The sequence below is a fragment of the Lathyrus oleraceus genome, chromosome 5 (genome assembly GCF_024323335.1).
Source record: "Lathyrus oleraceus cultivar Zhongwan6 chromosome 5, CAAS_Psat_ZW6_1.0, whole genome shotgun sequence".
Classification (NCBI taxonomy): Eukaryota; Viridiplantae; Streptophyta; class Magnoliopsida; order Fabales; family Fabaceae; genus Lathyrus; species Lathyrus oleraceus.
Window position 1 is genome coordinate 119677848 of NC_066583.1, and position 25763 is coordinate 119703610.

Sequence of the window (25763 nt, forward strand, 5' to 3'; positions counted from 1 at the left end):
ATGCAAATTCAACAAATCATAAAAAATTGAAAATTAATCCAATTAATTCCAAATTTTTTCTCACATGTTCCTTGAAGTGTCTACTATTTTATGGTGTGATTTTCTGATTTTTGTCATGTCTGGATTTTGGAACATGCTTGATTGTTTGAATGTGATGCATAATGTGACATGTTGTACCAATTCTTTTGTGAAATGCTCATACATTGTCCAAATGCCATGAAATTTTGTATGCTGATTCCCAACATGTTCCATGATTTTTGAGGCTTGGTTGTGCATTTTTAGCATTTTTCCTCTCTGTTTTAGACACATGATTGCATGGTGTGACAATGTGTGTCACACAATTTGATGTCATACTTGTGCATTTTCATTTTTAGGTCAAATGAACTCTGTTGATTCTAATTTTTGGCATGAGGCTTGTGTTTAACATGTTGTGTGCACATAAAAATTTCCAGAATTGTTTGGTTCATTTCTGTTTTAATTTGGAATTTTGATTCTTGACGTCCAATTGTATGCTTTGAAATTGCCTTTGCCATATCTTGCTCATGAGATGACTTTTCTTGATGCTTTTGATTTGGTCCTTTTTAGGACATGTTCTCACTTGTTTAAACATGCTTCATGTTGAATATTGGTTGCTGTTTTGACTTTTTGCTTCACCTTTGACCCTAGGCTTTGCCCTAGGGGTTTGAACTCACAATTTGAGTTTTGTATTTCAGGATCAAGCATTCATCTACATGGTTGATGTTGCCTCATCATTTGAGCTTTGCTATTTGATTTGTTTGCTAACCTTTGGTTATTTTGTAGGTCCTGTGGTAGTGAATCACTTGAGTGATTGCCTCTTATGGCTTACATGTTGTACATATGGAAATGTCTGACTGTTGTTGAATGTTGGTTGTTTGTCTGAATAGCCTACTGATGGTTTAGCTTTTCTTACAGGTACTTTAGCCGCTTTAACTCATTGCTTGAGTTGATTTGCTTTGCTTGTGGTTGGCATACCACTTGGGTAATCTCTTGAACTCCATGTAGTCTGGAAGACCTGCTATCTTTGGCAGGCACCTGTCTGAAGCCCTCCTTAAGAGGCCATGTTCTTGATTGTTTAATTTTGTGCTAAAGACCTCAATGAGGCATGATTACATGTAAAGACCTCCTAAGTGAAGAGGCATTGGCAGATAGAAGGGATGTGCAATCCATCCCCTGCTATTCAGTTGAGTCTTTCATCTTGCTCGCACTACGTGCTGATGCATTTTGAATAAACACCCAAAATCTTGTATATAGAGTCAGTCATTGTGGAATAGAGTTCCTCATTCTGGACTCCCACACCTTCTTTGATTCAAGCTCACCCAGGCCCGGGTTAAGAGCTATGAGGTCCAATCCTCATTACCTTTCATTTGCTCACCCTGACGGTCAATGTCAGTGGTTAAGAGCCTCAGACACCCTTTCCAGTGTTGGCTTGTTTGTCGAGGTTGTTATGACCCCTTGACTAAAGCCCAGCCTTATATGAGCCGCTTGTTTGCATATAGCGTGTGATGATTGCTTTTGATGTTTATCTGCTTTTGCTTCTCATCTCCTTTCTGTAGGAGTCGTATGATCAACTTTCGAGGAAGTTGAACGTACGTAGGGATAGACTTGAGTTGACTCACTGCCTGTGTGAGTCAAACTCTTGTTAGAAACCTCAACCTAGGGTTATAATTTGCATGACGACTATTAGGCTCGAGTCAGTCTCCCTTTTAGTCCGTTATTCCCTTGGTCTCTGGTTAGGAGAAAGTTTCTCCCCTGTTAAGGGGAACTATGTCGCCCTGATCCTCATACCAGATGAGGTACGTAGGCAAGAGATCGTGCGAGATCTCTCCGGGCCCTTTTTCTTTTTTGCGTGTGTTTTGCTTGACAGCTATTAGGTCAGAGTTCCCGACTCCCTTTTAGTTTGTGTGTTCAACTTCTTTGTTTCTTCTGACGTCTCAGCGTCTGCTTGACAACTTCTAGGCTCGAGTTCCAGACTCCCTGTTAGCTTGTCAATTTGATATCCTTTTTGTGTGTTAGGAGATGGATGTAAGACCAACGATTGGCATTCCGTTTCCTATTTGTTGTGTGCTTGGAGTCTGATGTAAGCCCAGCGATTGGCATTCGGTTTCCCGTCGGATGTTGTTTATTTGTGGAGTCTGATATAAGCCCGGCGATTGGCATTCGGTTTCCTGTTTGTGTTTCTTTTGTTTGGAGTCGGGCGTAAGACCAGCCATTGGCAGTCTTTTCCTGTTGTGTGTTTCTTTTGACGTCTAAGCGTCTTTGTGTTGTGTTTTGTTTCGGCGTGCGTTAGCCGAACTACGGTAGCTCTGATTCTCATTACAGATGAGATACGTAGGCATAGGATGTGATATCCTAGCGAGCCCGTTTCCCATTTCCCCGAACTACGTCGACTCTGATGTTTGTTTCTGACAAACTACGTAGGCCCAGGATGCGACATCCTGCCGAGTCGCCTTCCTTCGTCTTCTTTCATCTGTTTATTCCAGTGTGTGTGCATTCTTTGAGCAGTTTTAGCAACCTTATTCTATTCTTTTGAGCGTGGATCCCGTCGAGTACGACAGACGTGAGGGGTGCTAATACCTTCCCCTTGCGTAACCGACTCCCGTACCTTGTAATCTCCGGTCGTAAGACCATTCCTTTCCAGGTTTACTTCGAGCGTTTCCTTTCCCTTCTTTGGAATAAATAAGGCACGGTGGCGGCTCTGTTTGTTTTTCTTTTCCCGCCGGTTGTTTTTCGCGTTGCGTCAGCTAGCGACTCTGTTGGGGAACTCGAGAAGTTGACCTCTGGCTGGTCCATCTTCCCTAAGCGAGTCAATCCTAGCGCTCTCTAGGATAGTTTTGGTTGCTTGTGCTGCTTTATTTATTGCATTCATGATTATTATACTGTGATTGTATATATTTGCATAGATGTTTGCATGCATCATATTATCATTGTGCTGGATTCTGTACAGGTTTGGTTCCTCTGATTTTGGGGTGGGTGTTCTGAGTGGGGCTAAAACCCAGGCCTAAGTATACACCTAGGATTAGCGTGGTCTCATGTTGCCTCACATGTTGGATCAGCATGTTGTTGCGACGTGACATACCACAAGTCGGACGAGGTTCTTCTGAGTAAGCTCCTCCGGGTGGAGTATTCCACTTTGGTTGGGTTATCTCTTTAGAGTTGTTGACTTCGGTGACCGTTCTTTCCCGGATCTTTGGTTTAGACGATCTTATGAGAGTTGCAGCGGCACACCCGAAAGGGCAAACCCGTTGAGTATCTTGTCCGATTGTTGAGACCATTATCCGCCTTAGGATGACCTGATTAGAATTCACCTGTGAGGGGAGGGTTTGATTCTTACAGATGCATGTTCTGATGGTGACTTTCTGATGGTGACTAATGGTTCAGTTCTTGATGGAGGTCCTATTTATAAGTCGGATTTATGGATTTATTTCTGAGACGCCGGAGTTCTGTCCGTGGTATTTATCAATGGGGATCCGTTTATTTCAGGATTCCCTAGGTTGGTACAGATGATTATGTTGTTGTCAGAGCAGTGGTTTTCCAGTGATGATGGTGGTATATCCTTCAGTTCCGTTTATTTCGGAACTCCCGGGTTGGATTTATGGTCATTTATTCCCTCAGATGGTTGTGATCAGTTCAGAGACCAGAACTCAGTGCAGTGGTTGTTCAGATGACTTGGAGGATGGCACAGTGCATTGCATTCATACATCAGCATCATTCACATTTTGCATTTATTCGCATCTAACTCATGTTTATCCATATGCAGGGAACATTCTTGATTGAGATTCTGGTTGAGAGACACCTTTGCTCCAGATATGAGGCCCGGCTTGAAGGACGATGTTGTCTACGGTTTCTTTAATCCAGAGATTGATGTGTTGAAAGAGATGATAACATTGATTACGCCTAACCATGTGGGGTTGTTCCGTGAGGCATACGGTGGTATTCTGAAGTTGGTTTTCAGGCTCACAGATACATATAGGAGTGTCATCCATACTCTTCTCCAGTTTTATGACCCGGGCTAGAGATGTTTCATCTTCCCGGATTACCTGTTAGGGCCTTTGATGGAAGACTATGCCAGTATCCTGGGTATTTAGATCCGAGATCAGATTCCATTCTATGTCACTAAGGAGGAACCTGATGTTGCTGAGATCTCTCGTGCTCTTTATTTGAGCCCAGAGGTGACTAAGGGGGGTTTGAAGGAGAAGGGAAAGTTGCCTGGTGTAACACCCCAAATTTTGCCCTAAGATTAGTCGAACCATCTCGCGTTCTGTTGCATTTTTGCATTTAACTAATTACTAACAAGTTCTTGTAGTTGGTTGATTTTTGCAGGAAATGTCGCGTGGTGCGCTCTTTAGCTTATGAAGGGCAAAACAGTCATTTGTTTACAGCCGGCCGTCAAGTTTGAATTTTGAGTTGTAATCAGGAACTTTGGTTTGTTTGATCTGGTTGGGAGATTTTAATCGGAAATGGTGTCGGAAGCGAAGTTAGTCGGATAACCATATTGCATTGTACCGTCATTTTATTTTAAATTAATTTCATTTAATTCTATTTTATGTTTCATTTCATTTTAAAAAAATAGATCATCTCATTTTAAGTTTTATTTCATTTTAAAATAACTAATCCCGTTTTAAGTTTTCATTTCATTTTAGATAACTTCATTTTTAAAAAAAAATAGATCATCTTATTTTAAGTTTTATTTCATTTTAAAATAACTAATTCCGTTTTAAGTTTTCATTTCATTTTAGATAACTTCATTTTTAAAAAAAATTATATATATAACTTTATTTCATAGTTTTATTTTAATTCTATTTCCAATATTAAACAAACAGCATATGCAGTGGTTTTCATTTTGTTTTGCATAATCATAATAATAATTTTCCACAAAAATAAGGAATTTTTATTAATTCTTTACACAAAAATAATAAGTACATTTTCTACAAAAGGAATCATAAAATTCTTAAGTTACTATACTGTCCGATGTCTATTCGCTCCGATTTTCCGACTTTTCCGACATATCTTCAAACCTGCAAAATGAGCAAAACAAGGAAATTGAATCAGTTAATTTGACACCCTCAGAGATATCATCATCGGATGTCCGGTTCGCGACCTCGGCCAGAACAGGGCAGATGTTTGTTCTTATCGAAAGGCACCGAAAGAGGAAGAGGAAAACTGCATTTTGAGATTGCTTGGCCAAAAAGAGATTATACAGAAAAGAGCTTATTTGAAAAGCCGGTTTGAGAAGTGATTTTTCTCAGGAGGACGGTTTGCCCCAAATGGGACCTTAACTCCAATCATCCTATGAAAAAAACACAATTCCAACAAAAAGTCCAACAAGCTGAAATAGTTCAAACAAAACCAATTCAGAAACCAGTTCAGAAAAACAGTTCAGAAAGCCAGTCCATCGAACCGGTTTAATTAACAAGTTTTCAAATCCACTGGATCCGTTCAACAATCCAAAACAATATCAGCCAGCAAATCCGAAATAAAATCAATAAACATAAAATCCGGATCCAAAAGCACAACAACAATATAACAAAGTCGTTCACTCAAAAACTCATTAATAATCTGTTCCGAAAATACCTCAACAAATCTAGCAACAACTTCAGCGGAAATCATGAAAAATCAAAGCCCACAGTGGATTCGAGGGGGATATAAATATTAGGAGGGATCCGAAATCCTGAGACAAGAAGAAAAAGCCAGAATCGAAGCTTCGGCGTAACGGATCAACGTCGGGAACTCGTGGCGGCCGTGGATCCTTCCGATTGCCACTACCACCGGGACCCATTACCGTCATCGAGCAACGCCTCAGTCGCAAAACATCATCGGCCAACGAACCTCAACAAACGCCGTCGATAACAAACGCGTACAGGTAGGATTTTATTACGTAAATCGTTTTGCTCTGATGTGTGCATTTCAGGTTTAAGAAGAAGATGTGTAGGATAGAAGAAGGAAACATGGAGCATGCAACAATGGCCGCCGCCGGTATAAGGAGAGAAAGAGAAAGGATTGACAAACCCTAGCAACAAGCACAAAGTCAAATGACCTGTTTCTTTTCACGTTTATCTTGTCTGTTGGGTTTTGGTAATTTGGTTTTAGTAACTGTTTTAAATACATAGTAAATTAGTTATTAACATAGTAATTGTTTTAAATACATCATAAATTAGTTATTTAGTAATTGGTTTTAGTAATTGTTTTAACAAGAATCAATTAGTTATTAACATAGTAAATTGAAAAGTTTTCTAATAACTTCTAATTAATAAAATTAGTTATTAAGTAAGATTTTTTTTATATATAACTTTTACGTAACAAATTTTCTTTGTTTAAAAAAAACTAGGTACATAATGTATAATAAAATTTGCTTTTGTTATTTAGATTAATTTGTTTTTATTCATAGTCTATAATTAATTTGTTTTAAAAGTTAGGTACATAATTTATAATTTGTTTTTATCATTCTCCACCGTTTAAAAAAGGATAATAATAACACAGTTTTTTTTTAATGTTTAGATTAATTTGTTTTTATTTATTTACCGCAAAAGTCAAAAATAAGTTCTTTTCTTAATCAAAAAACCTTTTCAATTAAAACAATTTGTTTTTTTTTAGGAAAAAGGCATTAGCCTTAAAATAACCATTCCTTATCAAAAATATAAAAAAAATATATAATAACTTTTCTTTTCAACAAAGAAAAATCTCAAAAATTCAGTTTTGACTTATCCGTTTCATTTTCGTCTAACCCCGGTTAATTTGTTTGTTTCAGTTTATCATTATTATTTCATTTGTTCGTTTTTGTTCCATGGATGTAATTTATGCGAGGCCATGGTCGCGGTTTATTTTATTTCGCATTTTTGGGGATTTGTAATTTACACGAATGGTCGCGATGCTTTCCTTTACTGCTTGCTTTATTTTCATATTTTTTATGCCTGCCATGTAATAATTCTGTTGCTTGCATGTTTTTACCGTCTTGCCCTCCGAAGGAATTAGGTTTAGCAGTGTGACCGCCGAGTCAATAACCCTAAATTTTGACCCTTTTCAAACCCTTGACCGTTTCCAAAACCTCAATAGCCTAGGCGTCCCGCCGTGGACGAAAACGCCCTTTACCCTAGCATTAGGTCAAAGAGTCGCCGTACTCTGCTTTAGGGTTTCCCGCCGTGGAATCCCTAATTTTAACCCTAATTTCAATTCAATGCCTCAACGTAGAAATAGGAGTTTCAACGCTCCACGTAAGCGTTTCCTTAAGAAATGCTTATTCCCCATCGAAACCTTGACCACAGTCAAGAAGTTTCTAGCCTCCCTTTCGAGGGGAACTACAATTACTCTGATTCCATTCCCGTCAGGATATGTAGGCACAAGATGCGACGTCTTGCCGAGTAAACTTAGGACTAACCCTTAGGTCTCTTTTAGGTCACTTTATCCTTTAGCTCAGTACATATTCCAAACAGATAATAAAAATAAAAAGACATACAATAAACAAAAGGTTCCTGTAGAGTACTACAGAAGTTTAGGGTGCTAGTACCTTCCCTAAGCTTAAACAACCCCTTACCTAGGTATCTCCCCGCCTTGTGCTTACGATGCAAGAATAGGTTTTTCCTCTTTTGACCTTTTCCTTCGGATAAATCAAAGAGCGGTTGTGAATTAAGAGTTGTGATTCAAGCTAATTAATAATTTGATATCCTATTTCCACCGCAACAGAAAATGGCGACTTCACTAGGGACCCGCATAATTAAGGGTTGCCCCTATTTTGTGTATTGTATGATATTTTATACTATTAATTGTCTGTATATATTATTGTGTATTATGGGGGGTATCTTTGTTGTGAGATAAGTCCTACACCCGAATTTGAGTGAACTTATTATAGGAGGTGATAGATTCAACGAAGCTTATAGGGAGTTGAATCCCGACCAAGCCGACTTGAGAATCACCGCTAAGTTGAGGCCCTTTTGAAAGGTAGTTCTGTTGAACGAGTAATCGTGAAGACACTTACTATCTTCGATGGGAGCCTATGACACTGGGGACCGTAGTTACCTTAACACCACTTTGGCCTTATATAGGACGTAGTGCGGGGACTATGAGGGAGTAATCCCAAAATAGTTGCTACGCGATACCACACTCAAAAGAGGTTCTCTTGAGAATATTATTAACCACCGAGTCAATTGGGAAATTGATAATATCCGAAAGATGGACTGATGGCTTTGGGCACCGATTTAGAACCCTTGTTCCGCAGGTACAATTAACCCTATAGTACATACCTCTGTGGGATGGGTAGACCTTGACTTCCGCTCATATACCTTTAACCTAGGACTTTGTGTGTTTATGTGCATTACATCCATAAAACATCACATTGCATTACATCTCATGGAATTCAAACTTTATTTATGAACATCGCAGGCTACCATGGATTACAATAAGAGAAACACCTTGAAATACTCTTTTAAGAATTTTAAGTTGGATGACCTAAGGAAGCTAGGAGCTTTGGTTGAAGATCAAGAGGGGTTCAAGGACAAGTACGGAAGGCTATTATCCTTATTGAGAATCCAAGTGAAGGATGGGCTTCTTTCTACATTACTACAGTTCTATGATCCGGATTACCATTGTTTCACGTTCCCAGATTATCAGCTATTACCTACCTTAGAAGAGTACTCTCAGTTGGTGGGGTTACCTATTATGGATAAGTCTCCGTTCCCTTTCTTAGAGAAGGACCCTAAAGAGGAAGACATTGCTAAAGCCATATGCTTAAAGGTGTCCGACATCAAAGGCAATATGATCGCCAAAGGCGGAACTGTAAGGTTACCTACGCATTTCTTAATCAAGAAAGCCCAATATTATGCCGATCATTTAAGCATGCCTACCTTTGAAACAATCCTTGCTTTGCTTATTTATGGAATGCTACTCTTCCCAAGTTTTGAAGGATTCGTTGACATTAACGCCATCAAAATATTCATGAAGAACAATCCCGTACCAACGTTATTGGGTAACACTTATCATTCCATACATCTCCGGAATTTTCATGGTGGAGGAATGATCACCTGTTGCGTGCCTTTATTATACAAGTGGTTTATTTCGCACTTGCCCAAGTCTTTTTTGAGTCTTGACAAGGGATTTTGGTCACCAAGGGTCATGGCGCTGACACACTCGGACATCGTTTGGTATAATCGTGTGTATGATGGAATACTAATTATCGACAGCTGTGGAGACTTTGCCAACGTACCTTTACTTGGTTTTAATGGAGGAATCAGCTACAATCCAGTCCTAGCTCGCCGACAGTTAGGGTATCCCTTGAAAGAACCGCCTAAAAGTGTTCATGTGGAGAAAATCTTCTTTAAGGGTGACAAAGAACTTCAAGATCAGATTGTATCCGCTTGGCGTCATTTGCACAAGAAAGGCAAAGAAAGTTTAGGAAAGCCGAATTGTGTGTCTATGGAACCCTATCTTCGTTGGGTCCGGGAAAGAGCCATCAAGCTGAAGATGCCTTATCCTCGCCAAGATCCTTTACCTCCGAGAAGAGAACATGTTTTAGTATTCATGTCTGAAGCTGAAAAGTTGGAAATCGCTTTGAAGAGATCACAACATGAGGCAGAAACGTGGAAAAATAAATATCAGGTTATCGTCAGTGAGAATGAAGAGCTACAAAAGCAGCTGCAGGCGAAGAATGAAGAAGTGCTTTCCTACAAAAAGAGAAGAATCTACGAGGATTTATTTTCCTCCGACTCTCCTCCTACTCGTTGAAGTCGTGGACTACGCTTCCTTAGGGCTTTCGTAGCTTTTATTTTTATTTTTTATTTTTTTTTCCTTGTTAAGATTTTTTAAGAATATTTATTTGTAATCCATTTTCAAATTAATAAATAAAGATCCCAGTGGTATTCCGCGATGTTCGTAAAGGCTTGAATTCCATGAAATCTTTCATTCGCATTTTGCATCACATTTTGCATTTCATGTGTCTCCCGGTTGTCTCATACTCGGTTCTAACGCGTACAGTTTCGTCACCCTGAATCGATACAACACTAGAGCTCAAGCTCGAAGAAGGATGGAAGAGCACGCTCAAGAGATGGATCGCGTTAACAACGAGCTAGCAGACCTTCGAGGGAATGTAGGAACGATTATGGAACTACTTCAGGTTATCAATGCAAAGATGGATACTCAGCCTACTGTGGTCTCTGAGATCAACACTACCGCTGCCGTAGATCCGCCGGTTGTTTCAGTTGAGAACCCGTTTCCTTATGGTCTTTCGCAGAGTTTCATACATCCGCCTGTTGTTACGTCAGTTCAACAAACTATGTCGGTTGCACAAAATGGTCAACAAGCCATGCCGGTTATACATAACGTTCAACAGACTGTGCCTTTGGTTCCCGAGCCTCCAAAGGTGGTCCCTACCTTCACACAAGCTAATGTCCATACTCGGGTGCAGCCTTATCTTAATGAGCCTGTTTATGAAATTCTGGATGATAATGATGAAGGTTACCAGCCGCGTGATAGGCTCCGCGAGGAGGTTGTTACTATTGATAAAAGATTAAGAAAGATGGAAGGAGACCAGATCTTTGGTGTTGCTGCTAGAGACATCTGTTTGGTTTCCGGTTTAGTTATTCCGCCAAAGTTCAAGACTCCGAACTTTGACTGCTATGAAGGGACTACATGTCCGAAAAGCCATTTGATAATGTACTACCATAGGATGGCTGCCCATGTGGAAAATGACAAGTTGATGATCCACTGTTTTCAAGACAGTCTGAAAGGTGCCTCGTCAAAGTGGTATTTAACATTGGACCAATCTCACATCAAGTCTTTTCAAGATTTATCTGACGCTTTCATTAAGCACTATAAGTACAACATGGACTTGGCTCCTGACAGGAGACAACTTTTGAGTATGACGCAGAAAAGTTCTGAGACCTTTAAGGAATACGCCCAGCGATGGAGGGAAATTGCTTCCCAGGTTGAACCTCCATTGACTGATAAAGAATTAGCTGACTGGTTTGTTGACACCGTTCGTCCTGAGTTCTACGAAAGGATGGTGGGTAGTGTAACCACGAATTTCGCTGATATTGTTGTTGTTGGAGTAAATGTTGAATTAGCTATGAAGAGTGGAAAGATGTCCAGTGGTTCTAGCAGTATGAGTTCGAAGGACCAAGCTAAGAAGACTTCCGTCAATCCTCAGAGAAAGAAGGAGGGAGAGACTCATGCTGTGTCTTCAGATAGGAGAAGGAATAGGCAGTATCAATATCCGCCACAGTATGCCCAACCACAGGGGTACCCGGTTCAGTATGCACCACCGCCATACGTGGCTGCTGTTGCACCATCTTTCAACCAACAAGCTCCACAAGCGCCCGTTTATCAGCCCATGCAACAGGTTCCTGGTTATCCGCCTCCGGTTTATCCTCCTCCGAATTATCAACAAGCATCCAACGCTCAGGCGAGTCAACAACCGAGGAACCAGGCACCTCGCCAGAATGCTCCAAGGAGACTATACAAGACTTGTCCACCGATTCCGATGACATTCACCGAGTTGTATCCTTACTTAGTGCAACGCGGTTTGGTCACTACTCGAGCTTTGGGACCGCCTCCGAATCCTTTGCCAGCCAACTACAACGCCGCCGCTCATTGTTTATTTCATGAGGGTGCGCCAGGTCACGATTTGGAGAACTGTTATGCTTTGAAAAACCTTGTGAGGGATCTGATGGAAAAGAAGATTCTGTCATTCAACGATCCGCCGCCCAATGTCTAAAGTAACCCTTTGCCTGACCATGGGGCTGTTAATGCCATTGATGCTTCGTCTGAAGAGAATTCTATCCTTGATGTAGCTCAGATTAAGACTCCGCTCAAGGAATTCCATTCAAAGCTGTTTCAAGCAGGCCTAGTATCTGTTTCCCATATCGGTTGTACGAACTGTAAGGGATGTGATAAGGGTTGTGTTATGGTTCGGAAAGACGTTCAGAGATTGATTGATGATGGTTTTTTGCAAGTAGTTAACCAGGTGAAAGAAGTAGCCGCAATTGAGCCTACCTTCAACTTGCCAGAATCAAGGGGTAGGATACCAGTGTTTAATTTGCCAGCACCAAATTCTGTCATGCCAGTGTTCAGTATACCATCTCCCGTTACTCCAACAGTGGACCAGCCTAAACCGTTGATTATCCAAAAACCGAGTCCATTTCCATTCAGTGATCCCAAAGCAGTACCTTGGAAGTATGGTGTAACCGCGATTGACAAAGAATCTGGGAAGGTTATTCCAAGAGAAGAAGTGAAGGTTGATGGTGAAAGTGTGACTAACATAGTTGGGGCAAGCAGGATGACTCGCAGTGGTCGCGTGTACACTCCCCGTTTTGATGAGGCTCCACCTAGAGAGACAACTACTAACACTGCTGTGCCTGCCAGAGATAAAAATAAAGAGGTTGTTACTAATGATGCAGATGTTGAATTCTTAAGGATCATCAGGAAGAGTGATTACAAAGTCGTTGATCAGCTTCATCAGACCCCTTCAAAGATCTCTATCCTGTCTCTGTTATTGAATTCACCCGCTCATAGGGCTGCTTTGCAGAAAGTATTGACGCAAGCTCATGTCGCTCAAGATATTACTACCGGTCAGTTTGATAGTGTGATCGCCAATATTACCGCATGTAATACTCTTAGCTTCAGCAATGAAGAGCTACCGAAAGAGGGCCCGAATCACAATCGTGCTTTGCACATATCAGCGAAGTGTCAAGAGGATAATTTAGCCAGGGTGCTTGTGGATACCGGTTCATCTTTGAACGTCCTACCCAAGAGAGTTCTTAGTAAGTTGGCTTACAAAGAAACTATGGTGAAGCCTACTTCTTTGATTGTCAAGGCGTTTGATGGTTCTCGTAGAGCTGTGATTGGAGAAGTGGAACTTCCAATTTTGATTGGTCCGCATGTTTTCAATATCACTTTCCAAGTCATGGATATCAATCCCAATTACAGCTGTCTACTTGGAAGACCTTGGATCCATGCTGCGGGGGCTGTGACTTCTACCTTGCACCAAAAGATGAAGTTTGTAGTTGATGATAAGCTGGTGATTATTCACGGTGAGGAGGATTTAATGGTCAGTAATTTATCTTTGTTCCGTTATATTGAGGCCGATGAAGACGCGTTGGAAACTTCTTTCCAAGCACTTGAGATCGCCAATGCTGTGTTAGTGGAGGTCGAAGAGGCTGTGGAAGGCCAGAGTAATCCATCTTTTTCATCCTTAAAGAGTACCAGATCAACAATTGACAGGGGCATTCCTGAAGGTTGGGGAGAGATAATCAACGTCAAGACCAAAACTGATCGCCACGGGTTGGGTTACAGACCAACTCATGATAAAGCTTCTACAAATGTCGAAGGGCGTCCTAAGATTTACCAAGAAGTGTTTATCAGCGGAGGTTTTCAAGTTAATGCCGTCAGCGATGGTGATGAAGATGACGATTTAAGCAACCTGGTGTTCAAGAGTAGTGCAACATTGAGCAACTGGGAGGCTATAGAGATTCCTGTTATTTTTCCAGTGTCAAAGTAATTTAATTTTTCATTTGTGTTTTCAAATCCATTAGCTCTGCCCCAGGCTATTGGATCGCGTTGTAGGGCCACCTTTCATTTCAAACAATTATTAATAAATGTATTTTGTTCTGTTCCAAGTTGTTCCACTGGTTTTTTTTTTCACCTTTAAAAATGAAATTGGCAATCTTTTCAAAAACAAACTAAAATACATTTTCACTTCTCTCATTTTCATTAAACATTTAATAAAATAAGCCTTTCAACATGCAGTGACATTACAAACCTTGTTGAATCCAATGACGATATTGTCTCTCCTGATTGGGATTCACCCATTTATCAAGCTGAAGATGAGGGTGAGGAAGATTCTGAAGTACCCACTGAACTGACAAAGTTGGTCGAGTACGAGTACACAGAACTTCAACCAGATAAGGAGCAGGTAGATTTGGTTAATCTTGGCACAGACAAGGACAAGAAAGAGATCAAGGTTGGTACAATGCTTAGGGCTGAGATCAAGCAGGGGTTGATAAAGCTTTTGAAGGAATACGTTGATGTGTTCGCATGGTCGTATCAAGATATGCCAGGTTTAGACACAGATATTGTAGTTCACAAACTACCGCTTAAGCCAGAATGTCCTCCTGTCAAACAGAAACTTCGAAGAACGAGATCTGACATGGCTTTGAGGATTCGAGATGAGGTTAAGAAACAGTTGGATGCGGGTTTCCTTGCAGTTGCAAAGTATCCTGATTGGGTTGCCAACATTGTTCCAGTGCCCAAAAAGGACGGTAAGGTCAGAATGTGCGTAGACTACAAGGATCTGAACAAAGCTAGTCCAAAAGACGATTTCCCATTGCCTCATATTGATACCCTTGTCGACAATACAGCTAGTTTTGCAGTTTTCTCATTTATGGATGGTTTCTCCGGTTATAATCAGATCAGGATGGACCAAGCCGACCGAGAAAAGACTACATTTATTACCCCTTGGGGGACCTTCTGCTACAAAGTTATGCCTTTCGGTTTGAAGAACGCAGGGGCAACCTATCAGCGGGCCATGACTGCCCTCTTCCATGACATGATGCACAAAGAAATTGAAGTTTATGTGGATGATATGATCGCCAAATCTCGAAACGAAGAGGACCATTTGGATCATTTGATAAAGTTATTTGAACGACTCAGAAAGTACCAGTTGAAGCTGAATCCCGCTAAGTGTACCTTTGGTATTCGATCTGGAAAACTACTTGGTTTTATTGTCAGTCGGCGAGGAATTGAAGTAGACCCTGATAAAGTCCGAGCCATTCGAGACATGCCAGCTCCGCAGACTGAAACACAAGTCAGATGTTTTCTAGGGCGTTTAAACTATATTTCCAGGTTTATCTCTAATTTGACTGCTACTTGTGAACCGATCTTCAAGTTGCTATGCAAAGGCCAGACTATTGAGTGGAATCTTGACTGTCAGCGGGCGTTTGAAAAGATCAAGGATTACTTGCAAGAGCCTCCTATCTTAATCCCTCCTATTCCTGGAAGACCATTGTTCATGTACCTTACCGTTCTTGAGAAGTCTATGGGTTGCGTACTTGGGCAACATGATGAGACTGGAAGGAAGGAACATGCCATATACTATCTAAGCAAGAAGTTCACTGATTGTGAAAACAGATATTCACTCTTGGAGAACACTTTTTGTGCGCTAGCATGGGCTGCTAGACGTCTCCGGTAGTACATGATTTGTCATACCACATTATTGATTTCGAAAATGGATCCAATAAAGTACATTTTCGAAAAGCCGGCTCAAACGGGGAGGCTTGCCTGTTGGCACATGTTGCTATCGGAATATGACATCCAGTACGTACCGCAGAAAGCTATCAAAGGAAGTATTTTATCAGATTATCTGGCAGATCAGCCCGTAGAAGATTATGAGCCTCTCAAGTTCGACTTTCCTGATGAAGACATCCTATTGATTAAGAGAGATTATGAAGAGCCAGGTCCTGAGGAAGGTCCGGAACCGGGTCTCTGGTGGAGGATGATGTTTGATGGTTCTTCAAATTACAGTGGGCATGGTATAGGCGCAGATCTGATGAATCCGAAAGGTGGGTTCACCCCTTTTACAGCAAGGTTAGACTTTGAATGTACAAACAATGTCGCAGAGTATGAAGCATGCATTCTTGGCCTTGAAGCAGCTATCGACCTCCGAATCAAACTTCTCAAGGTAAGTGGAGATTCAGCCTTGGTTATTTATCAAGTAAAGGGTAAATGGGAGACGAAGCACGAGAATTTAATCCCTTATAGAGCCTACATCATCGAGTTGATTAAGTATTTTGACGAGATCAAGTTCGAACATGTTCCGAGATCTGAGAATCATGTGGCTGATGCTTTAGCCATGTTAGCATCCATGTGGAAGGTCAAATTGGTCAATGAAGCACCTCTCATTCGAATTGAACGCAGGACCGAGCCCGCGTACTGTCAGGTGGTCGAAGAAAACGAGGTGGATGAAAAGCCCTGGTTTCATGATATTAAGAATTATGTGCTCAAACAGGAGTATCCCGAGGGTGCTTCCTGTCTTGACAAGAAGACATTGAGAAGACTGGCATCCCGTTTCTTCATCAGTAATGGTGTGTTATACAAAAGAAGTTACGACATGGTTTTGCTCAGATGTGTTGACAAGCATGAAGCAGACATGTTACTTCAGGAGATTCATGAGGGAACCTTTGGGACTCATGCCAATGGTTATGCGATGTCTAAAAAGATGTTAAGAGCTGGATATTACTGGTTAACGATGGAGTTTGACTGTATCCAATACGCCCGGAAGTGTCCCAAGTGCCAGATCTACGCTGACAAAATGCATGTTCCTCCTGCACCGTTGAACGTTCTGACTTCACCGTGGCCTTTCTCCATGTGGGGCATTGACATGATTGGGGCAATTGAGCCAAAAGCTTCCAATGGTCACCGGTTCATCCTAGTTGCTATTGACTATTTCACCAAGTGGGTAGAAGCTGCTTCCTACGCCAATGTGACCAAACAGGTGGTTGCTCGCTTCATCAAGAGGGAGATTATCTGCCGCTATGGAATTCCGAGCCGAATCATAACTGACAATGGTACCAATCTGAATAACAAGACTATGAAAGAGTTGTGTGACAACTTCAAGATTGCGCACCACAATTCATCTCCTTACCGTCCTAAGATGAATGGAGCTGTTGAAGCTGCGAACAAGAACATCAAAAAGATCCTACAAAAGATGGTTAAGACTTACAAGGATTGGCATGAGATGTTACCATTCGCTTTGCATGGATACAGAACTACTGTTCGGACTTCAACAGGGGCAACACCTTTCTCACTAGTATATGGAATGGATGTCGTCCTCCCCATTGAAGTTGAGCTACCTTCCTTAAGGGTATTGAGGGAAGCCAAGCTAGATGAAGCCGAGTGGGTTCAAGACAGGTTCGACCAGCTAAACCTCATCGACGAGAAGCGTTTGACGGCTATGTGCCATGGTCAGCTATACCAGAAATGGATGAAGAGAGCCTTCGACAAGAAAGTCTGAATCCGTGAGTTTCAACAAGGAGAACTTGTACTCAAGAAGATCTTGCCAGTTCACAAGGACATGCGCGGGAAGTGGATGCCCAATTACGACGGTCCATTTGTTGTTAAGACAGTCTTCTCCGGAGGATCGCTAATTCTTACAACAATGGATGGAGAAGAGCTCGCACATCCTGTGAACTCCGATGCAGTCCGAAAATATTATGCCTAAAGAAAATAAAAAAATACTATGGCTCGCTAAGTTGAAAACCCGAAAGGGCGACTTAGGCAAAAATGAGCGTCCCGGTGGATTGAAAACCCGAAAGGGCAGTCCAGGCAAAAGTTAGGGACATGGCATTTCACTGCATCGGACGACACCAAACATCGCAGATACATTTACAGAAATCCACTTCAAATCCAATCACTCTCTTCATGAGCAAGGTTTTGGGTAGTATTAGTCATTAGGGATAGTAGGTCGTTGGATTCAATGTAACCTTTCCCATATTGCCAATTTAAAATTGTAATTTTCCATGGAGCTATGCCTTTAGCAAGTTACCATTCTTCAATAGAATTTACCTTTTGCTATTCAATTTCCTTGTTCACAGTATCTCCGTTTTATTTTGTTATGCAATTTGCTTTTGTTAATAAAATTTGAACGTGAAAAGTGTTTTCAAAACCAAAATAATTTTCTCGGAAATACATTTGGAAACGAAAGTTACTTTGACTCATGGAAATCTGTGGAGGATCTCTTCGCTCCCCGGTAAGTCTCGGTGTTGCATAAGCATTTGATCATTACCATCATATTCCCAGAGACAGTCCCCAGCGAGATTTTAAGTTGACAACACTTCTCCCCAGTGACTCTCAAGACTGCAGAGATATCCCCGATATCCTCCAAGTGATATCTATTCTGGGAGACCCATCCTCAATGGGATCATCTGGTCCTCAGCGGAATTGCCTTACTTGCCTCAGGAAATACTTCCCAAGAATACTTCCCCCAGGAATGTCTGTTGGATTCTCCCCAGAAGCCGAGGTACTATTCTTAGGAAGTTGCTACGTTGTCTCCATGAAGTTTCCTAATTCCACATCGTCCCCACGAAGCGGATATTTATTTTATCCCCGGAAGTCTCCGATCCTAGGAATTCTTTGGCTGACTATGGTTCATGACAGCTATCCCTCACGGGTAGTCTTGACATCGTATGCTCATGCATAGGTCAAACATCCCCAGTGGAAGTCGTTATATCATACTCTCCAGTAAACCCGTATCATATCCCCATATGAAAGTCACGATATTCTCTCCCCAGGGAAGTTATACTTTGAAGCCAAATTCGGTGCTCCCATCAGCTCTTCTTATCCCCTGAGAGGGGTACTGTTGCAGAGGTCCCCGGGTATTCCCATCGAAATGCTTATTTCATCTCAGGTCCTCCGCTCGTCAGTTTTGTCAGCATACGCATGAGCCTAAGCATTGTATACTCATTGCAGGACGTTTTCATACACATTTACATACACAGTAGTATACACTTTGGCATGCGCATTAGCATGTTTGCTATTCATCGTCATCCTTTGTCGTTACCTCCGAGTAACTAGGTTAGTTCGCTCTCTCCAAGTAGATCGTCAGCCTAAGCATAAAATACTATTTATTTCCAGCTAATCGCCACAGAGTTCAACCCTCGTGGACGATGGTTATTTCAGCTATCTTTCCGTGTTAGGATAAGATAATCCCCATTTGAGGTTATTTCCCCAATGGAGTCTTTCTAGCCCAGTTCCAGATCGAATTTCGGTCCCGTCGGTCACTGAACCTACCTGGACGTGCATTTACTTTGCACTATCTTTCAAGGAAATCATTTACAATCCTTTGCAGACAAGCGACAGTTCCCAGCCGAGGAGCGTATCACCTACATCAAACCTTAAGACGTTGGGTCGCCGCACTCATTCTTGAGCATCCCGCCGTGGACATATCCTTTCCTAAACCTTGAGAAGGTGAGTTGCCGCACTCATGCTTGGGTGTCCCGCTGTGGACATATCTTTTCCTAAACTTCAAAATGTTGAGTCGCCGTACTCATTCTTGGGCCTCCCGTCGTGGACCATTTTATCCTTTAGTAAAAGAAGAATCTGAATCGTATTCCGGGCGCCGACCTTAGATATGAAGAGGTTTATTTATCAGATGAGTGACAATTCCCTCTAGCGGAGCTCATCAATCAATCAATTTTTCATCTATTATCCACAGATAAGCAACAACCTCTTTATTGGAAAGCTTATTTAGTTTGGCATATAAGTCCCTTCCAACGATAAGTGGCAGTTCTCTCTCGAGAAAGCTTATTAGGGCATTTCCCATTAAAGTCCATTTATTTTGGCATACAGCCAGTTTTACCCCGTATATTTCCTACGGATTCCTAAAAATTCCGTTTGATCCTGTCACGAGGGAGAGTTTCCAGAAGCTCGGAGGTTATGCTTTGCTCAATGCCCCAGCATCTTGTTAATCGATCCTACAGTCGTGTCGATCCTATTTTTTTTACCCTAGACTATCAGCCGATCACACCTGAACCTGTTGGTCATTTACTCTCGGATATTCCCTAGTGGAGGCTGTTCCATCGGTGCCATCTCCATTGAGGATCCCGTTTTACTATTCCCTTTCTAAAAGTGACGGTTGGTCGTGCTCGCCCCAGTTGACCATCATCTTTAGAATTCCCCGTGTCACACTGTTTCCCCAGTGCGTCATATTCCCCAGTGTGGTTCGTTCATTGCGTCGGTCCCCTGTGTCGTCGTATCGTCTGTATCATTGCATTTATCATTCCATCATCCGCATCATACGCATCATAGCATGGTCAGGATTATTCTATTCCGTTTTGTCCCTAGTAGTGCATATCGCCGCATCTAAGGGCAAAATTTTCGGTTATCTATATCTAAATTCCTTTCACCATGATTTCTCGAGCCTACGTCGCTCAAATCATTCAGCGAAGTTATTTAAATAGGGGCAACTGTAACACCCCAAATTTTGCCCTAAGATTAGTCGAACCATCTCGCGTTCTGTTGCATTTTTGCATTTAACTAATTACTAACAAGTTCTTGTAGTTGGTTGATTTTTGCAGGAAATATCGCGTGGTGCGCTCTTTAGCTTATGAAGGGCAAAACGGTCATTTGTTTACAGCCGGCCGTCAAGTTTGAATTTTGAGTTGTAATCAGGAACTTTGGTTTGTTTGATCTGGTTGGGAGATTTTAATCGGAAATGGTGTCGGAAGCGAAGTTAGTCGGATAACCATATTGCATTGTACCGTCATTTTATTTTAAATTAATTTCATTTAATTCTATTTTATGTTTCATTTCATTTTAAAAAAATAGATCATCTCATTTTAAGTTTTATTTCATTTTAAAATAACTAATCCCGTTTTAAGTTTTCATTTCATTTTAGATAACTTCATTTTTAAAAAAAAATAGATCATCTCATTTTAAGTTTTATTTCATTTTAAAATAACTAATTCCGTTTTAAGTTTTCATTTTATTTTAGATAACTTCATTTTAAAAAAAATATATATATATATATAACTTTATTTCATAGTTTTATTTTAATTCTATTTCCAATATTAAACAAACAGCATATGCAGTGGTTTTCATTTTGTTTTGCATAATCATAATAATAATTTTCCACAAAAATAAGGAATTTTTATTAATTCTTTACACAAAAATAATAATACATAAAATTACAAAAATAATAAGTACATTTTCTACAAAAGGAATCATAAAATTCTTAAGTTACTATACTGTCCGATGTCTATTCGCTCCGATTTTCCGACTTTTCCGACATATCTTCAAACCTGCAAAATGAGCAAAACAAGGAAATTGAATCGGTTAATTTGACACCCTCAGAGATATCATCATCGGATGTCCGGTTCGCGACCTCGGCCAGAACAGGGCAGATGTTTGTTCTTATCGAAAGGCACCGAAAGAGGAAGAGGAAAACTGCATTTTGAGATTGCTTGGCCAAAAAGAGATTATACAGAAAAGAGCTTATTTGAAAAGCCGGTTTGAGAAGTGATTTTTCTCAGGAGGACGGTTTGCCCCAAATGGGACCTTAACTCCAATCATCCTATGAAAAAAACACAATTCCAACAAAAAGTCCAACAAGCTGAAATAGTTCAAACAAAACCAATTCAGAAACCAGTTCAGAAAAACAGTTCAGAAAGCCAGTCCATCGAACCGGTTTAATTAACAAGTTTTCAAATCCACTGGATCCGTTCAACAATCCAAAACAATATCAGCCAGCAAATCCGAAATAAAATCAATAAACGTAAAATCCGGATCCAAAAGCACAACAACAATATAACAAAGTCGTTCACTCAAAAACTCATTAATAATCTGTTCCGAAAATACCTCAACAAATCTAGCAACAACTTCAGCGGAAATCATGAAAAATCAAAGCCCACAGTGGATTCAAGGGGGATATAAATATTAGGAGGGATCCGAAATCCTGAGACAAGAAGAAAAAGCCAGAATCGAAGCTTCGGCGTAACGGATCAACGTCGGGAACTCGTGGCGGCCGTGGATCCTTCCGATTGCCACTACCACCGGGACCCATTACCGTCATCGAGCAACGCCTCAGTCGCAAAACATCATCGGCCAACGAACCTCAACAAACGCCGTCGATAACAAACGCGTACAGGTAGGATTTTATTACCGTAAATCGTTTTGCTCTGATGTGTGCATTTCAGGTTTAAGAAGAAGATGTGTAGGATAGAAGAAGGAAACATGGAGCATGCAACAATGGCCGCCGCCGGTATAAGGAGAGAAAGAGAAAGGATTGACAAACCCTAGCAACAAGCACAAAGTCAAATGACCTGTTTCTTTTCACGTTTATCTTGTCTGTTGGGTTTTGGTAATTTGGTTTTAGTAACTGTTTTAAATACATAATAAATTAGTTATTAACATAGTAATTGTTTTAAATACATCATAAATTAGTTATTTAGTAATTGGTTTTAGTAATTGTTTTAACAAGAATCAATTAGTTATTAACATAGTAAATTGAAAAGTTTTCTAATAACTTCTAATTAATAAAATTAGTTATTAAGTAAGATTTTTTTTATATATAACTTTTACGTAACAAATTTTCTTTGTTTAAAAAAAACTAGGTACATAATGTATAATCAAATTTGCTTTTGTTATTTAGATTAATTTGTTTTTACTCATAGTCTATAATTAATTTGTTTTAAAAGTTAGGTACATAATTTATAATTTGTTTTTATCATTCTCCACCGTTTAAAAAAGGATAATAATAACACAGTTTTTTTTTAATGTTTAGATTAATTTGTTTTTATTTATTTACCGTAAAAGTCAAAAATAAGTTCTTTTCTTAATCAAAAAACCTTTTCAATTAAAACAATTTGTTTTTTTTAGGAAAAAGGCATTAGCCTTAAAATAACCATTCCTTATCAAAAATATAAAAAAAATATATAATAACTTTTCTTTTCAACAAAGAAAAATCTCAAAAATTCAGTTTTGACTTATCCGTTTCATTTTCGTCTAACCCCGGTTAATTTGTTTGTTTCAGTTTATCATTATTATTTCATTTGTTCGTTTTTGTTCCATGGATGTAATTTATGCGAGGCCATGGTCGCGGTTTATTTTATTTCGCATTTTTGGGGATTTGTAATTTACACGAATGGTCGCGATGCTTTCCTTTACTGCTTGCTTTATTTTCATATTTTTTATGCCTGCCATGTAATAATTCTGTTGCTTGCATGTTTTTACCGTCTTGCCCTCCGAAGGAATTAGGTTTAGCAGTGTGACCGCCGAGTCAATAACCCTAAATTTTGACCCTTTTCAAACCCTTGACCGTTTCCAAAACCTCAATAGCCTAGGCGTCCCGCCGTGGACGAAAACGCCATTTACCCTAGCATTAGGTCAAAGAGTCGCCGTACTCTGCTTTAGGGTTTCCCGCCGTGGAATCCCTAATTTTAACCCTAATTTCAATTCAATGCCTCAACGTAGAAATAGGAGTTTCAACGCTCCACGTAAGCGTTTCCTTAAGAAATGCTTATTCCCCATCAAAACCTTGACCACAGTCAAGAAGTTTCTAGCCTCCCTTTCGAGGGGAACTACAATTACTCTGATTCCATTCCCGTCAGGATATGTAGGTACAAGATGCGACGTCTTGCTGAGTAAACTTAGGACTAACCCTTAGGTCTCTTTTAGTTCACTTTATCCTTTAGCTCAGTACATATTCCAAACAGATAATAAAAATAAAAAGACATACAATAAACAAAAGGTTCCTGTAGAGTACTACAGAAGTTTAGGGTGCTAGTACCTTCCCTAAGCTTAAACAACCCCTTACCTAGGTATCTCCCCGCCTTGTGCTTACGATGCAAGAATAGGTTTTTCCTCTTTTGACCTTTTCCTTCGGATAAATCAAAGAGCGGTTGTGAATTAAGAGTTGTGATTCAAGCTAATTAATAGTTTGATATCCTATTTCCACCGCAACACCTGGTTTTCATCTGAGTTTCTTGGAGGCCAAAGCCAAAGAGTATGCTGTTTTGGGTGATTGGAGGGCCGTTTGTGCTTTGATTGTTGTCAGCATTTATGGGATCATCCTGTTCCCTAATCAGAAGAACTTTGTGGACATTAATGCCATCAGGTTGTTTGTGCAGAGGAATCCTATTCCTACCTTGGTTGGGGATGTCTATTACTCGGTCCATAATCGGAACGAGAAGCGGCGTGGTGGATTGATCAGATGTTGTGCTCAACTGTTGTACAAATGGTTCATGGGGTATTTGCCTTCCAGAGGTGCCTTTGCTTTTGTTCTTCTTGACCATACGGTGAATTGGGCGACCAAGTTGATGGGTTTGCGAGCCAAGGACATAGCTTGGACGCACAATGGTGTGGCTGGACGAGACTTCATTTACAGTTGTGGGAGCTTTCCTAATGTGCCTCTCATAGGAGTTTAGGGTTGCATTAATTACAACCCGACGCTTCTTAGGAGACAAATGGGGTTTTCCATGGAGGTTCCTCCTCTCGAGTGTGAGATTCAGGAGTCTTTCTACTTCCCGACTGAGGGTAATCCGACACGGTTGAGGCAAGTGTCCGGAGCATGGCGTAACATTTAGAGAAAGGGCAAGGTTCTTTTTGGTAGGATTAATAATAGATCTTTTCCTCTGTTTGATGATTGGCTCAGAAAGAGGATTGAGCTCACGCATCTACCATTTCCTGGGGGTGATCCTTGGTGTCCATTGATTGAGGGGCCATGTTCTTCTGTCAGCATGGAAGAGTTCCTTGAGATGAAGAAAGCCAGAGATCAGCTGCAAGCAGAGAAGACTGAATTGGAGATGAGTGTTGCTAGAATCCAAATGGCTAATCAGGAAATTAAAGGGAAAATAGAAGACCGGGATAAGAGACATGATATGGAGGTGAAGCGCTTTGAGATAGATACCGCTTATTACCGCAAGATCAGCCAAGCGTTGGAGTCATCTACGAAGGAGCACGACATCACTAAGGAGAAGTTGGCTAGAGCTTTGAGGGATATTGGAGATGAAAGGAGGAGACAGGTCCTTGTGAAGAATCAGAGAGAAGCCAAAGTCAAAGTCCTTATCGCCGAGTGGGAAGCAAAGCTGAAGGTTAAGGAAGAAGAGAACGTGAAGGTTATTGCTGAGAGAGATCACTATATTGCTGAGAGGGATCATTATTTCTGACAGATGAAGATTCACCAGAAGGAGGTGGGGAGATTGCAGCAGGAGAACACTGAGCTCAGGTTTGCTGTGAAGTTTACCAAGATGGTTGATGATGCAGAGCCTTCTGTGGGGCCTTCTTCAGTTTAGACTTTTGTTGTTATTGTGTTGGATTACCGTCAGGCATGTTGACGGAATTCACTTGCTTGTATTTTCTTTCTAATTCTGGAGAATTGTATTTGATTTGTATCAGCCTGATGTATGACTTTGGCACGTGTAGTGCACTTTTGATATACAGTGATTGTCATCATTCAGTGATTGATCTTCAAGCTTTATTTGCTTTCCTGTATGCACTCACATAGCACACACATGGTTGGGTGGTATCTTTGCTAAATCATAATTTTCTGTTTTGTATGGTGAAACCAGATGATTTACATCAGAATGTTGCTGTCGAATTATTATCTGTCTCGATGAAACCAGGATCGAAAGATAGAGTATTCCTCATATGGATAGACATTGCATTCATGCATGAATCATAATAACTTGTCTTCTATTTTGCAGGTCTCGGTTTCTAACGTGCTTGATTGTTTCAGGAATCATTGCTCGCGCACGTAGAATCATTCCTTTGCACGTAGCCCGTCCGCACAGATACCCTACCAGGCGCAACAAATCCAAGCTGATGGATCTACCCAACGCAGATATTCTCGAATTGAAGGAGAAAATGGGTGAGCTGATAAACGTCATGCAAGGGCTTGCCTTGGGGCAGAAAGCACTTGCTGATAAGGTGGAAAAGCTCGAGCGGGCTTCGGCTGCCAATAGTGGTAATAATCAGGAGGGTGTTTCCAACAATGGTCTGGGTGGTTCTAGGGATGGAAGAGATATCAGAAAGAAGACTATTGCTGGGGTGGTGATCAATAATGGTGGTGGTTTTGGTGCTGCTACAGTCGGTGGACCAGGTCCGGTGGGCAATAATCTGAAGGATAGTCTATTTCCTCCTTTCTTTAGGGCCGAGGAAGATAGAGAGGAAGACTAGTTCTCCGTACTGAATGAACAATTTGGTCAATACGGTGTCCAACCACCAAACAAAGAGATTCAGGTGCTGGCGGAGAAGATCAGGGCTCTGGAAAG

At 40.8% G+C, this 25763-nt stretch overlaps 3 protein-coding genes across 3 annotated transcripts; all 3 read left to right on the forward strand.

Moving 5' to 3' along the window:
• The first annotated feature begins 8400 nt into the window (after positions 1-8400).
• LOC127079141 (uncharacterized) lies at positions 8401-9732 on the forward strand. Its single transcript, XM_051019561.1, has one exon. It carries the CDS (start codon positions 8401-8403, stop codon positions 9730-9732), a length of 1332 nt encoding a protein of 443 aa, XP_050875518.1.
• Positions 9733-10030: 298 nt separating this feature from the next.
• On the forward strand, positions 10031-11719 carry LOC127079142 (uncharacterized). Its single transcript, XM_051019562.1, has one exon. It carries the CDS (start codon positions 10031-10033, stop codon positions 11717-11719), a length of 1689 nt encoding a protein of 562 aa, XP_050875519.1.
• Positions 11720-15226: 3507 nt separating this feature from the next.
• LOC127079143 (uncharacterized) lies at positions 15227-17011 on the forward strand. The gene is made up of 2 exons (XM_051019563.1): positions 15227-16336; positions 16454-17011. The coding sequence occupies exons 1-2, from the start codon at positions 15227-15229 to the stop codon at positions 17009-17011; spliced, it is 1668 nt and encodes a 555-aa protein (XP_050875520.1).
• Positions 17012-25763: the final 8752 nt, after the last annotated feature.